Here is a 13119-nt window from a genome sequence, read left to right as displayed (position 1 = left end):
ATCAGTAAGTTACCATGATTTAAGTACTGTTTAATTTTTATCACTGCACCCATGTTCATTTTGATTTTCCGTAATATCGACGCCATATGGCATTTCCATGATAAGTTTTCACTCAGATGAATGCCAAGAAACCTTTACTGTGCTAAAGCTTTCGATGTTTATTCACTGTTAAAGGTATTGAGTTAGAATATTTAGGTTTAGTTAAGTTTAGCTTTGTTAGTTAACCTTCTATGCCCATTCCCTTGGCTCTTCTTAAAGTATTATGAAAAAATTTAAACTTTTGTAATAACGTTTAGTCAGTGTTAGATTTAAGTTATTAAGATGGATGTAAGTTATATTTAACTTATTTAAGTTTCATTTCAAGTGTAGTTAGCCTTTCTCAATTTGTATAATGTTAGTCGAAGATATGACTCTTAACAAAAGCATTGGAAGGCCTACCCTTCTTGATTTTAGATCTTTGGGTAGCTGATCCACTCATGCTGAACAATCATTATATTTTGAGGAAATAGAACTCTTACAACGGCATCCTGCGCCTATATTGATAGTCAATTAAACACGTTGTAAAGAGTTCTGATGGGTTGTAAGACATGTTTTAAAATCAAGTGTAGTGAATGGGGAAAAAACGTTTGGGAAACATTGCGTTGGTAGATCTTCAAATGTAGCCGAATTAACAGTTGTGATTTCTTTTTTATTAAAAGTACGTTGTCAAAATTGTGTGTTAACCAAGTTGTGTCGGGGAACTTTATACCTACAAACCAATAATGATTAATGATCTCTAAAGCTGTCAAAATCCCGGTTTTACCATTTACCTTATTCCTATGATGCAATTTCTGTTTATCGCTAGGTGTTTGTTTAGAACTCGGTTTAGTGACCAAATTAAAATATCTTTATTGGGACTTAGTTTGTTAGCATTGATCTGTTATTTGTGCTATTTCGCCAATATCGGACTACTACATTCTAAAATTATAGTTAACTTAGTTTAACAAAGTAAAATGTGTCAGTACTGTATATAAGTATTTCGTTCTTATCATATCTCGGAACGCGAAGCAGGTCGGATAACAACAGCAACCTAGAAAATTTGGTGTATTCAATTCATTTCTAAAGTGTGTATAAGTATGATAAATGAGTTTTCGTATATAGGCCTGAATCAAAGAAAAAGCAATCAAACCTATGGTAAAAATCAGTTAAAGTTATAGCTTTTCTTATATACGATATAACTTTACAAATTTCCTGATGCCTTACGCGCGCACATTCCCGAATGTGCTCTGGTAAACAAGCTCACGCTTTTACGACGGGTCTTGTCATCAATTTATTGAACTTATGATGGGGTCCGCTTGATAATTATGTCGACCGTTTTGACGTCGCAATAAATGATTGGTGTAGTTTATCAGTAACAGAATGTGCGTTTACATATGCCAGAGCAGAGTGCTTCAGTAAACAAAACGGGGCTGAGTTTGATATATGTATGTGTTTTCGTGACACATTAACGTCTAGTTGCTAGCATCGTATGAAAGACGAGGTAGTGAAAGTCGAAACAAAACTTTAACCTTCGACTGTGGCTCGGAAGTAATGGAATCATGCAAAAGAGACGAGTGTTTATGCAAGCTGTGGTTTAATTTTTATTATTAACAAAAGAGTAGAGCCGTAGATTTTGATGTAATACGATCATGAAACCTTCATTTCACTAACCTTTCAATGTTTTGTATGATTTACAGTGAAGTTAATGGAAATGACTAAAAATATATGCTGCATAAATCTAAGTAAAATCTTGTGGTAGAAATCTAAGGGTTTAAGCTACTATAAGCAGCCTTTAGCATGAAAAAGCACAGCGTCATTCGCGGAATCAAATGCACCATAGCCGTACTTGTTGTTATACTTTGGGTAAGCAAGCATTATGATGTTGAACCCCAAGTCCATAAATCAGCAAACTTTTTGCTTGTAAAGAAGACACAGTCTTAACACAAGTGGCCCGAAAAGCAAAAAGAGCTTTTGATATTTAATTGATTTTTGACTGGCTGGTGCCACGAAATTGTTTGCTAACACTCTTGCCTACAGTTTACAGAGACCGATTTGAACTGTGAAATTTAACATGTCCAATTTTAGATAGCAGGTGTACAGGCCTTGAGCATAGCTCATGTCTAATTAGATGAATTTACACATAACCAATTATAGTCGACAAGTGTTTAGAATATGCTTCAGTAGAGGATCTCGTTAAATACATTGTAGTGTAGATTGGCATCACCAGATATCATCTTAATATTTCCATTATAGTTGTCCACAAAACATGTCAAAAACTTTAACTAATTTTAAAATGATTTGGTTGATTTTATGATTGTGGTTTGGCCAAAATGTCACTGATATTTTGACTTGCATCAAAAGTAATCTATAAAAACCTATATTACCTTTCGTTATATGTGTTATGAATTACCACTAGTCCACACTACAAAACACATGTATAAAAATGGTTGTAATTTATTTTAAACAGTAAGCAATGTGTATACTTTATATCTGCTATGTCATAGCATAGCAAATCATAGCAGCTATGAAAAGCATATAAAGAAATAATTTCAAACATCGGTCGATTCATTTTGAAAATTGACAAGTGCTTTTCGTATCTAACAGATAATAATTGACTTCATTCACGTACAGGCTATTGATTTCAAAATTTGGTCCAGGTGCTTGCTCACAATGGCGAAAAAAATTTTCCTTAAAAGCATTAACTCACGTTCGTTTGATAAGGTTGTTTGCCGTCGATATTATAATCTTAGCAAAACGATGAGAATGTACTACAATTCGTATAAGTTAATATCTAATCCAGTGAGACCCGATATATCATACCATCAAATGTAATGTTTTCATTTCTGAGTCAGAAAACACGTTTGGGTATTTGTATAGTGGGGTGAGAAAGCAGCCTACGGTAAAGTACATGACTTGTATCTATTACATACTTTTACAAGATTTTCATTTGCATATTCGCGCAACATCATCCAAGAAGCTAAAATCCGTCATTTAATTAATAGCTGTACATTATCTTGTCCGTAAAGCTCCCGGCATATCCAGTTGATCATAATGGATTAACATTATAACAAGATGTTCAAATCTGAGGTTGCTGTAATAAATAACATGTTTTCAGGTGGTCAGTATAGCAATCCTTGGAGTTGTTACCGTGATACGAGACAACTTGAGCCACGTTGTTATTGTTACTGAAAACACAACTTCGGGAGATTTTTATCTAGACGTCTTTTTCCCTGTCATTCTTCCCGTGTTGATAACTGTATCTTGTTTCGTTTTTGTCATTGGTTGTTTGGGATGCTGTGGCGCCTTCACAGAGAGTCAGATACTATTAGGATGGGTAAGTCAAACCAACCCTATCTGCATGAACCAGGCGTGTACTGAATTAAATATAAAACAAATGTAAAATTTGATTATGTATATTTACGTGATATTAACACATTCAACTAATCCTTCACTGCTATCCAAAAGCAATTAAATACTGTACTTGTCATATTGGGATCATAGATCGCGTCTCAGAGCAGGAAGAGAAACATGGCCACAGCGAGCGATCGGCAATACAAAGCAGTATTAAGCTTATAGCATCTCTTAAACACTAGTGTTCTCAACTAAATGCACGTTTCACCATCATCAAATGTATCCTGAAAATAGTGAAAAACAATTCCAAAAGTTTTGTGGACATCCAGTCGACTATTATCGATTAAAGTCGATTTGTCTATTTGTAGCGTCACTGGTACCACGAAACACGTACAGACATAAACCTATCGCTATAGGCTAAAATCGGATTTACAAAAATTTTGAGATTACTATAAATTCATTTCATTTTTCTTAATTCTTTTCCTTATAACAAACAAAAGTTGTTTCTGAGTTTTGACGCGTATAAGTGTTTATGCTTCTCGTATGTATACGTGTTAAAATTTGCTTTTTCAACGCGTTCACAATTTACAAGAGCATATAGCAGGGCTACTCAACTGGCGGACCGCGGTCCGAATGCGGACCTTTTGAGTGTTGAATCCGGACCTTATCTGTCTCAGCATTTACGCAAATGAAATCGTTCATCATTAGTTTTCTTATTCCTGCTTATTCAATTAATCAGCGAGTATGTAAGTGGTAAATTAATACCCATCCAGAGAATTATTATATTATATACCGTATTTTTAATACATTTGTACGACTGTAAGTTATTTCATGAGAGTTATAACGGACCTAAGCCAATTTTGAACTTTTGTAACTGGACCTTTGCTAAGAATAGTTGAGTAGCCCTGGCGTATAGTAATGAACCGTTTGGTCAACACAGCCAAGTTTTTTCAACGATAATTAATTTATCGTGCAAGCATTTTATGAAATCGTTATTTTGAATCTTTCGGCCAAGAAAATTGTCATACATAAGCTCTCGCAAATTGCGAACGTGCATGTAATTCGTGAACACGCCGAAAATAAAAACGAATTTTGGCACATATGGCTAACCAATGTAACTATAGCCTTGGAATTATAGAAAGTAGTCCTAATGATAGACACTTTTTTGTTTTTTTAGTTTTTTTTTTCACTTCTGGTCACCTTTTGTGTTGAACTGAGCGCCGGGATTTGGCGAATGGTGGATTATGATTTGAGCTACAACGAAACTGATATAGAACAGCTCAAAATTAACATTGACAAATACGAAGGAGAGAATCCATCAGCATTGTGGTTCACTTCAGCCTGGAAAGAAGTGCAACGTGAGGTTTGTTGCTTGGTGAAGATTTATGCTACTAATGAATGTGTGGTGTGAGGACCTTGTATCGGTAACAATTTCTAGTGAGTGGGAGTTGGAATTAATAATGTACTGATACATTTTCGTCACAAGGTTTGGAATACAAGTTTGTGTTTACTTAGTTTCAGTGTTGCGGGGTGGATTCGTTTGAAGATTGGTTGCAGAGCCACCCAGACCTTTTACGTTCATGCTGTCCTTACAACATAGAGCGCATACAATGTGCACATGACTTCGGCATAATGGAAGGTTGTGGCGAAAAGTTACTCCAGTATCTTAGCTCGTCTCCTTACATGAAGTCGATTCCTTATCTCACTGCCATAATGGGTATTATCCAGGTAGGCTATGCATATATAGATAAGTTCATCGTTTCCCTTATAAGTATAGGTTCCTGTTCAATGATCTAATGCTTCAACCAAAAATGACTATTGAAACAAATTTCTAGTGTAGGCTAGTAAACTTCATCAAAAGTATAAAGTTTGACAAAACATCATTCATTAGCGTGGTTGTGCATGACTCTTGCGAGTAAGCTATGTCAATACATCAAAATAGTATAATAGTATAATGTATAAACCATACAAGGTCGATCATTCGTAGTTATTTAGTGAGATTCATTCTGCAAGTTTTGTAAACAGATACAGTTTCTTTCAAAATATTTTTGACAGTTTTATCACCTTTCTTCTTCACTAGAAACGCGTTAGCACAGGTATAAAACTTTAGATTTCCTCATGTCGCAAATCATTTGTCAATAGCTAGTCGGTTTCTTGGTATTTTTCTGCCGAACGCGGTCCGTAGTGAAGTTATTTGTGAACTCATAAAATCGTGACAACTATAGGAATGATGTCAGAAATTCAACGGATGATTTACGGAGTCATTCTACGAGCTATAAACCAATGCTGTCAATGGCTCAATAAAACGGTCTCGCTGCCAAATAGTAACCGTTATGTAAAGTATAGGTAGGCTATCCATATATAATTCAACTTACCAAAATACTATAAAATTCGGTAACTTTTACAACTTACTGAAAACAGAAGATCTTGCCGATTTTTGTAATCTATTAACTTTCGTTGGTATAGGTTACATTAATAGGTTTAATACTGGATAGTAAAAACGAAAAACCCATTTCCTTTTATATAAAGCCCTGGTAACATATTTTTCAATTTTTTAGCCTAAAAAGAGAGCAATTTTTGTTTAGACAAAAACAACGTTATTGTATAAAATATTATGCTATTTTCATGTTTGACAGCCCAAAAGCAGTGTATACACAAACTTAAAAATTAGCTAGTCATTATATTAGAATTATTAATGTTGCAAATGATTTTTAATATAAAAATTAAGAGTTGAAATTAAAGAACCTATACAGCCATGTTTTACTGATTTTTTTCAAGATTATAGTACAAATTATTTGCAGGTTGTGGCCATGATTTTAACACTTAAACTATGGCTAACCTTCTGCTTTGCTGTGAAAACTCAATATGATGGATACGACATTGACGTTAAACACGGCAGTCATCCACAACGACAGTATCACGTTACGCACAGAAAAGGCGTAAAACTTGACAACACATCTGAAGGCAAGTTTTTATCTTATTTTCTATTTTAAATAAAACGTTTTCATTCAAAACATTATCCAGTTCTATAGTATTACTCATTTGCTTGAAGTAATACTGTAATACGTTACCGCATAACGATTTCCAAATTTCAACCATACTTTCCATTAAATTAGGTCAGTGTTTACATCTACTGTCAATAAAATTTCGATTTTTCAGTTTATTACTTTCCCACACTTGCTGTATACGACGGTCACAAATATCGCGACATCAGCAGATATATTCCAACGAGAAGCGATGGCGCACGATCTAGCAGTAACCGAAGTGTTGGATGTACAAATAATAGGTACTTGTGCAATATTCGAAATGAACCTGCAGCGTACCCACGACATGTTAAGACACAGTATTTGACAACGCCTCTTTCAAATTGGGTTGGTGCAACCCAGTCGCCTAAATGTGACTTGCTAAACGAAAGCACAAAGCATGCGCAGGATCATTGTATTGAAAAAAGCAACAGTGCTCAAGCAGAGTTGATCCAAAAAAGCGGCATCGGGGAATATTCACGTTTAACACGAAGCTGCAGCTCTTTTCTGATAAAAAACGGCTGGGACTGCGATGGAGAAAGTTTGCAAAACGCATCTGCAGAGGCTAAAACGCGTTTTGCGATTGATCGTGACTATGGAGTTGGTGCAACAGTGAGCGAACGAAGCGCACATTCACCCATGAAAACTAAGGACAACTTACATACAATACACAAATCCCGGACATCCATAAACACAATGAGTAATGCTAATGTTGGCCACGAAAGGGAACCAATTCTTGACAAAAATGTCAATCAAAGGCCGCAAGATGTCACCCAGCTTGTTAGTTTTAAAAAGCTTGGCAGTACATTAGGGAGTGTGAAGAAAGCAGAAAATGATATCCAAGTTGAAAATTTACCGAGACCAAAGCTCTCTGATTCGCCAACATTGTGTTTCGAAAATAACGCTGAAAACCCCCGACCGACAAACACGTGATACCTCTGTCATTAACGGTTATTCTGAAACGGGGAATTTTTGTAAAAATCGCCGTGGTAGGTGAAATACTGCGATGTTATGAACAAACATATAATATACCAGTGATTTTGATTTTATCGGCGCAAGATTTCACTCTGATATGTTTTTTTGCGTTCGTGCTTTTCGTAGCGTACTACGCAACCAAACGTGTTCAATAGATACAAATAAAAAAAATCGAAGCACAAATACGTTGCTTAACAAGGAACGAAAAGTGAGGCAAAACATTATCCACTACTAAATCATTCTGCTCGATTTCGGGTAAGTTGTTTGCAATACCTGACGACGGCAGACCCTGCAAATACAGTCTATTTATTGCTTCTGTGAATTATATCTATAACGAGATAACTCTTTCCATGACAAGTATATGATTGTATTTACTTTTCCTGCACACCGCCACAGGTATTAAAGCAAAAGCAATTATAGGAGAACAACAAATGTAAGTTACATGATACAGTATAAAAATATTTAAAGAAACAAACAATTCAAAAAAAAACAAGATACTATCAGAAAACATATAAAAGTAGCCATAACAAGCTGATTTATCAACACAAACAGAAAACATTGCACAATGTAACAAAATATTGTTGCTAGTTAGAATCTACTACTGCAAGAACACATACGGCAAAGAAAGAAATTACTTCCGGTATGGCAGTCAAAAGTATTACAAAATAGAAAAGGTACAAATTAAAACGCACGGGCGGATATACACAATTAACATCACACAGCACTAAAGATACTAATTAGTATACATCGACTGCAAAAAGAAAATATATTGCAATATAGTGAAAAAAGTAGTTTTAAAAGGTCAAATGGAACATTAAGATTATTAAAATATGAACCACATAAATATTTGATAAAGACAAAATCACAATTAACTTATCGAGGAACAGTTGTTGCAGACACCTATATAACATTTTCATTGTTACTACATTGCCTTTAAAAAAACTGTTGATTGTGCACTGTAGCAATGCTATTATAAAAATGTTTAGAAAGAAATGATCAGTTACCAGAAATAAAATGAATGAAAACGATTCTGTTTTTAAAAGCTTTGAATAAAATATATGAAGTATCATGTACAAAAGTTCAATAATCATGATACGCTGCACGTTGTGCAATCACCTCTCAAAGAATTTCTCACACATTTTTGACAATTCAGTGAAAACCTAAAAGTGAGTTGTTTATTTCTTACAACAAAAGTAGCTTACGTTTTCTTGGTTGATATATATGGTACTGTTTAAATTATTTTCTACAACATTATTATTATCTTAAAAAGTACATGCATGTTACAGACTAAAAAAATTAGCAATACTATTTAGTAAACTATCTAACAAATTTACAACCATCTACAGGGTGGGCTAAAAATGTCTGCCTTTTAAAATTCTTGCTTTACTTGCAATATATCTGAAAACCAATGTTAGCTATTATGGACCTGAAAACAACTTCAAAATGGTAATTTTTGGCCCACCCCACATTTCAAGTTTTACCGTATGTAAATACCATGTAATATCCCTACAGTATACTATGTTTGCCAGCAGGCATAATTTCAACAACAAAAGGTGTTCAGCTAGTGAATGAATTCCTTAATGAACCAACGTTTCGCTAACCCATGCAGGTGAGCTTCATCAGGGCAAATTACAATAAATAGAGAATATTTTTGAAAACGTTTTCAAAAATATTTTTTATTCTCTATTATTGTAATCTGCCCTGACGAAGCTCACCTGCATGGGTTTGCGAAACGTTGGTTCATTCACCAGCTGAGCAACTTTTGTTGTTGATACAAACAGTATTTTAAATTGTGACCAAGTAAAATCTTATTTTCAACTAATCAAAATCGAATAAATCAGTAGTTACTAATATAATTACCTTTTGCATCGAAGGTCTTTTAGTTCGCTTACTTTCCACACATTGATTACCTAAATCATACAGTGCTTGTCCTGTTCCATGGCACCATTCCCCAGCCAAGGTATCGAAAAAACTTTCAACTTCCACATCACACATTTCTTCTATGTACATGGTAAGGTGGCATGGATCTCTATTTTCATCCATTACGGCCATGCCAGTAAGTAGTTCAAGTAAAACCTGTTAGTTCAAATGTTACGTAAATGATTGTCTGCGTTAAGAACACCAAAACACTATGGTAGGCATGCATTATATAAAACTATATACACTATACAGCACTTCAAAAAACACCATGAGAACTAATTGTTGTAGCAAAACTTACCACACCAAAGCTGTATACATCCATTGCATTTGATACAACGCCCTTGTAAGCTTCAGGTGACATGTAGACTAAAGTGCCAATTGGATTATTGGTTTTGGTACTTGTTCTGTTCGAAGCTTCAGAATCAGTTGATCTTATCAAGCCAAAGTCACTGATTCGTGGTTTCATTTCAGAGTCAAGCAAGATGTTTGAACTAAACAAAATATTAATGCAAATTTACCGGGGGAAATTAAATAAACACTGCCGCATTAAATAGAGAAATATTCAATTTTATGTGCACTATAATAATCATGTTATACATGTATGTAATATATATAAAGACATTAATAGAGTGGGATCTCATTAATTTGAACCATTTTGACCCCAGGGCACTGTCTCTAAAAAGTAAGGTTACCAAAATAAAAAATGGGATACAATGCGCTAAAATACATTGAAGGTTATCTGTACCATGATACTTTGTGTTGGATGGTGAGAATTTTGGATTAATAAACTTTAGAATAATGAAATCACACTTGATCACTTTATAAATGCATGTATATAGTACAACATAGAGTTTTGAAAGTCATCACTAAAATAACAAAAAACAATGAAAAAACCTAACCTCTTTATATCTCGATGAATGAGTTTCTTCTTATGAAGATAGGAAATTCCCGATGCACTTCCACGAGCTATTTCTAACCTCTGACCTACTTTCAATACTGCCTTTTTATTTCTAAAAAAATAAAATTCCTATGAAACCAATAGAAAATGCTTGAACAAAGGTGATAGGTGTTTCAAGGGCAGTAGATAATTCTGGTATAATTACCAAGGAAAGCCAAATCATGCAGAGAGCACACCATTCACAATTAGTGAGCAGAAGTGTACCTCATGAATAGGTTTGAAGAGGCCTATAAAACACATCACCTGCACAACTCAAGGCGAGAACTTAGTGAACCGTTATACATATAATCGTAGATCAAACAAAGCTCAGGACCATCATACGAATAACCCATCAGAGGCAGGATGTTTTCATGTTTTAACCTGAAAAGCGTAAAAATACTCTACTTGGAGTTAACAATTACAAAACAAAATAGAAGTACAGAAATACTTCTTACTCAGATATAACGTGAATTTCTTTTTTAAATTGTTCCGTTATTGCACTTGCAAATTCTGGAGTGTCCAGTTTCAGTCGCTTTATGGCGATCTTTCGAGCTTCAGATGAATTATTGCCCTAAACCAGTAATGGAAAACAGCAGTACTAGTAAGGTAAATATTTATAGACATATCTTGCGTGGCTTAGCTACTCTATTTAAAACACAAAACAATATATTTTACTTTTAAGATTGGCCATACCAACCTGCATGTTTCGAGCCAAGTGGCCTTGAAATACGCAGCCAAAAGCACCCTCTCCCAGCTTTAAAGAATTGTTGAAATTAGAAGTCACCAACTTCAAGCTGGCGTATGAAAACGCTGTTACTGAATGATGGGTAAACATTTTGAACTAAGGTAAATACGGTTACTGTGCAGTTCAAAAAAAATTTATGAGCTTTTGTGTAATACAAATCTTATTAAAATGAACTTATACTCAATAAACAAAGTAGTTAACCATTCAACTTAAAAGTACTTGCATCGTCCTAACCATCTTGACCTTACCATTTCCTGTTGCCAAATCTTTTTCTGTATTCAAAACACTAGCAAGAGAATCATGTTCAGTGGGTTGTCGCCTTGAAGAGGATGATTTTTCAAAAACCGATTTCTCAACTGATTGATCTGATATAAGATTGTACGCATGAGACATAGCATCAGAATTTCTCGATACAGCACTTGCAGAAGGTTGTGGAATTTGATTTGAAAACCAATTTAAGCTGTATGGGCTAGGACTGTTTGGTGCAAATGACACAGGTTGAGGAGAAAGAAAGCTGAAATCGTTGTGACGGTTTTGTTCCGGGTTATGCTGTCCGTATGTGGATAGAAATGGAGTTGGAGACCCAATTTGACCAAAGGTTTGATTTGGAGAGCCATATTGCGCTGATTGTCCAGGTATTGAAGGTGGATATGGCGGACCAGTATTTCTTCCAGCAATTTCATCATAAGGAGGTGGAGTTGGGGCTTGAGCAATTCTTGCTTGAATCATTGTGACAAGACTATGCAATCCCATTGATGATAGAATTTCCATCAAATTCTATATATAATTATGCAAAATATGCAACCTAATTCTGATTATTATTCAAGGTGAATTCAACTTTGGTTAACTACAATAGCTCTCAGCAAGTAAATTCTGATCAATTCAACCTCAGTTAACCTAAACCTAGTAAGTGTAAACAACTGGGGATGAATTATTGACTGTCATACAGGGCAAAGTTGAGATTGAAAATGACTAAGGAAAACTTGATCAACCATTTTTTATTATTACCAAAGACAAAAAATCTACAAGTGGGCTACCTTCTACCTAATATGAAATGATTCATGATACATAATAAAGTAGGTCATGTCCATTTAATGTCAACATGCTTAACAACAGTGCAATAGCAACTTGTATAAATGACAAATGTACGATGTTTAGAAATGTACCTGAACTGTTGCATTACTTGTTGACCATGACTCCATTATTGCCATTGTTGGGCTTTTGCCGCTTTGTGCCACTGCTTCAAAGCTCCTACATGTAAGTATCACAACAGCAAGCTAATGAACTTGTAACAAGATACAAAAGAGCAAAAATCATAAATTCAACAAACACACCAAACCTTATGTGTTGTATGGTAAATTTTGGTTCTGGATTGTGTGGTCCTTTTGGTATCCTTAATGCGAGATCTTTCCAATTGGTAGCAGTACCAGCTGGATCCAGTTCAGCAGCAATTAACTGAACAAGGGAATAAGGCAAATTTCTTATATATGAGTTATTTGAGAGCAAGGTTTTCTGCGGTCTTATAGACCATGGACGAGACAATTGACTCATTTTCAAAATTTCATAAAAAGATTGGTGTATAATTTAATAGCCTCATCTGAAATCTAAAAAAGAGACTAAAAAATTGTTTATCCAAACATTATATGGCTTGGAAAACTAGACATTTATAAAATTACAATTGATATTAAGAAAGGTATTAAACTGCTTTTCAATAATTATAAACGTTTCTGGTTGACTGAAATGGTATTTTTTCTTTCTGTATTTTGCTTGGTTTCGAATAGTAACTGACTCAAGTCTTATATATCAAATGACTCAAGCTGACTCGATTCACTTGCACCAAAATACTCGACTTGAGCTCGACTGGTAAGTACGGCAGTTTTTGATGAAAAATCGTGTGTGTAATGATGGAAATCTTGGCGTGATGGCATACAGTGAAGACTCAATTTTTTGTTTACTCTTTATAAATTAGCATTCAAACAACCAGATCTTCTTTATTTATAATAAATCGGCATAAAGATAAAATATTTTGGCGGGCACGTTGATTAGTCTCCTGCGTGTCACACTTTCCACCATAGGAGCCTTAAAAGGTAAATTACTTGACTTGTGACTTGAATTTGATGACTTGTTTACAACTCTGCTGCCTTATATTC

The 13119-nt window shown here is 34.7% G+C and overlaps 2 protein-coding genes across 2 annotated transcripts; one reads left to right on the top strand and one right to left on the bottom strand.

Annotated features, from left to right (window-relative positions):
* The first annotated feature begins 1694 nt into the window (after positions 1 to 1694).
* On the top strand, positions 1695 to 7540 carry LOC143459997 (uncharacterized). Its single transcript, XM_076957337.1, has 6 exons — positions 1695 to 1881; positions 3134 to 3352; positions 4547 to 4732; positions 4885 to 5097; positions 6171 to 6333; positions 6529 to 7540. Exons 1-6 carry the CDS (start codon positions 1816 to 1818, stop codon positions 7323 to 7325), a joined length of 1644 nt encoding a protein of 547 aa, XP_076813452.1. The 5' UTR covers positions 1695 to 1815; the 3' UTR covers positions 7326 to 7540.
* A 178-nt stretch (positions 7541 to 7718) lies between these two features.
* LOC143459996 (interleukin-1 receptor-associated kinase 4-like) lies at positions 7719 to 12602 on the bottom strand. The gene is made up of 10 exons (XM_076957336.1): positions 12309 to 12602; positions 12136 to 12220; positions 11218 to 11746; positions 10922 to 11040; positions 10680 to 10795; positions 10489 to 10605; positions 10187 to 10297; positions 9586 to 9778; positions 9228 to 9443; positions 7719 to 8527 (listed from the first exon to the last, which is right to left on the bottom strand). Exons 1-10 carry the CDS (start codon positions 12518 to 12520, stop codon positions 8480 to 8482), a joined length of 1746 nt encoding a protein of 581 aa, XP_076813451.1. The 5' UTR covers positions 12521 to 12602; the 3' UTR covers positions 7719 to 8479.
* Between the last annotated feature and the right edge of the window lie 517 nt (positions 12603 to 13119).

The sequence above is a fragment of the Clavelina lepadiformis genome, chromosome 5 (assembly GCF_947623445.1).
Source record: "Clavelina lepadiformis chromosome 5, kaClaLepa1.1, whole genome shotgun sequence".
In the NCBI taxonomy this organism is placed as follows: Eukaryota; Metazoa; Chordata; class Ascidiacea; order Aplousobranchia; family Clavelinidae; genus Clavelina; species Clavelina lepadiformis.
The sequence above is the reverse complement of the archived record's forward strand: the minus strand, read 5'-3'. Positions and strand labels throughout refer to the sequence as shown.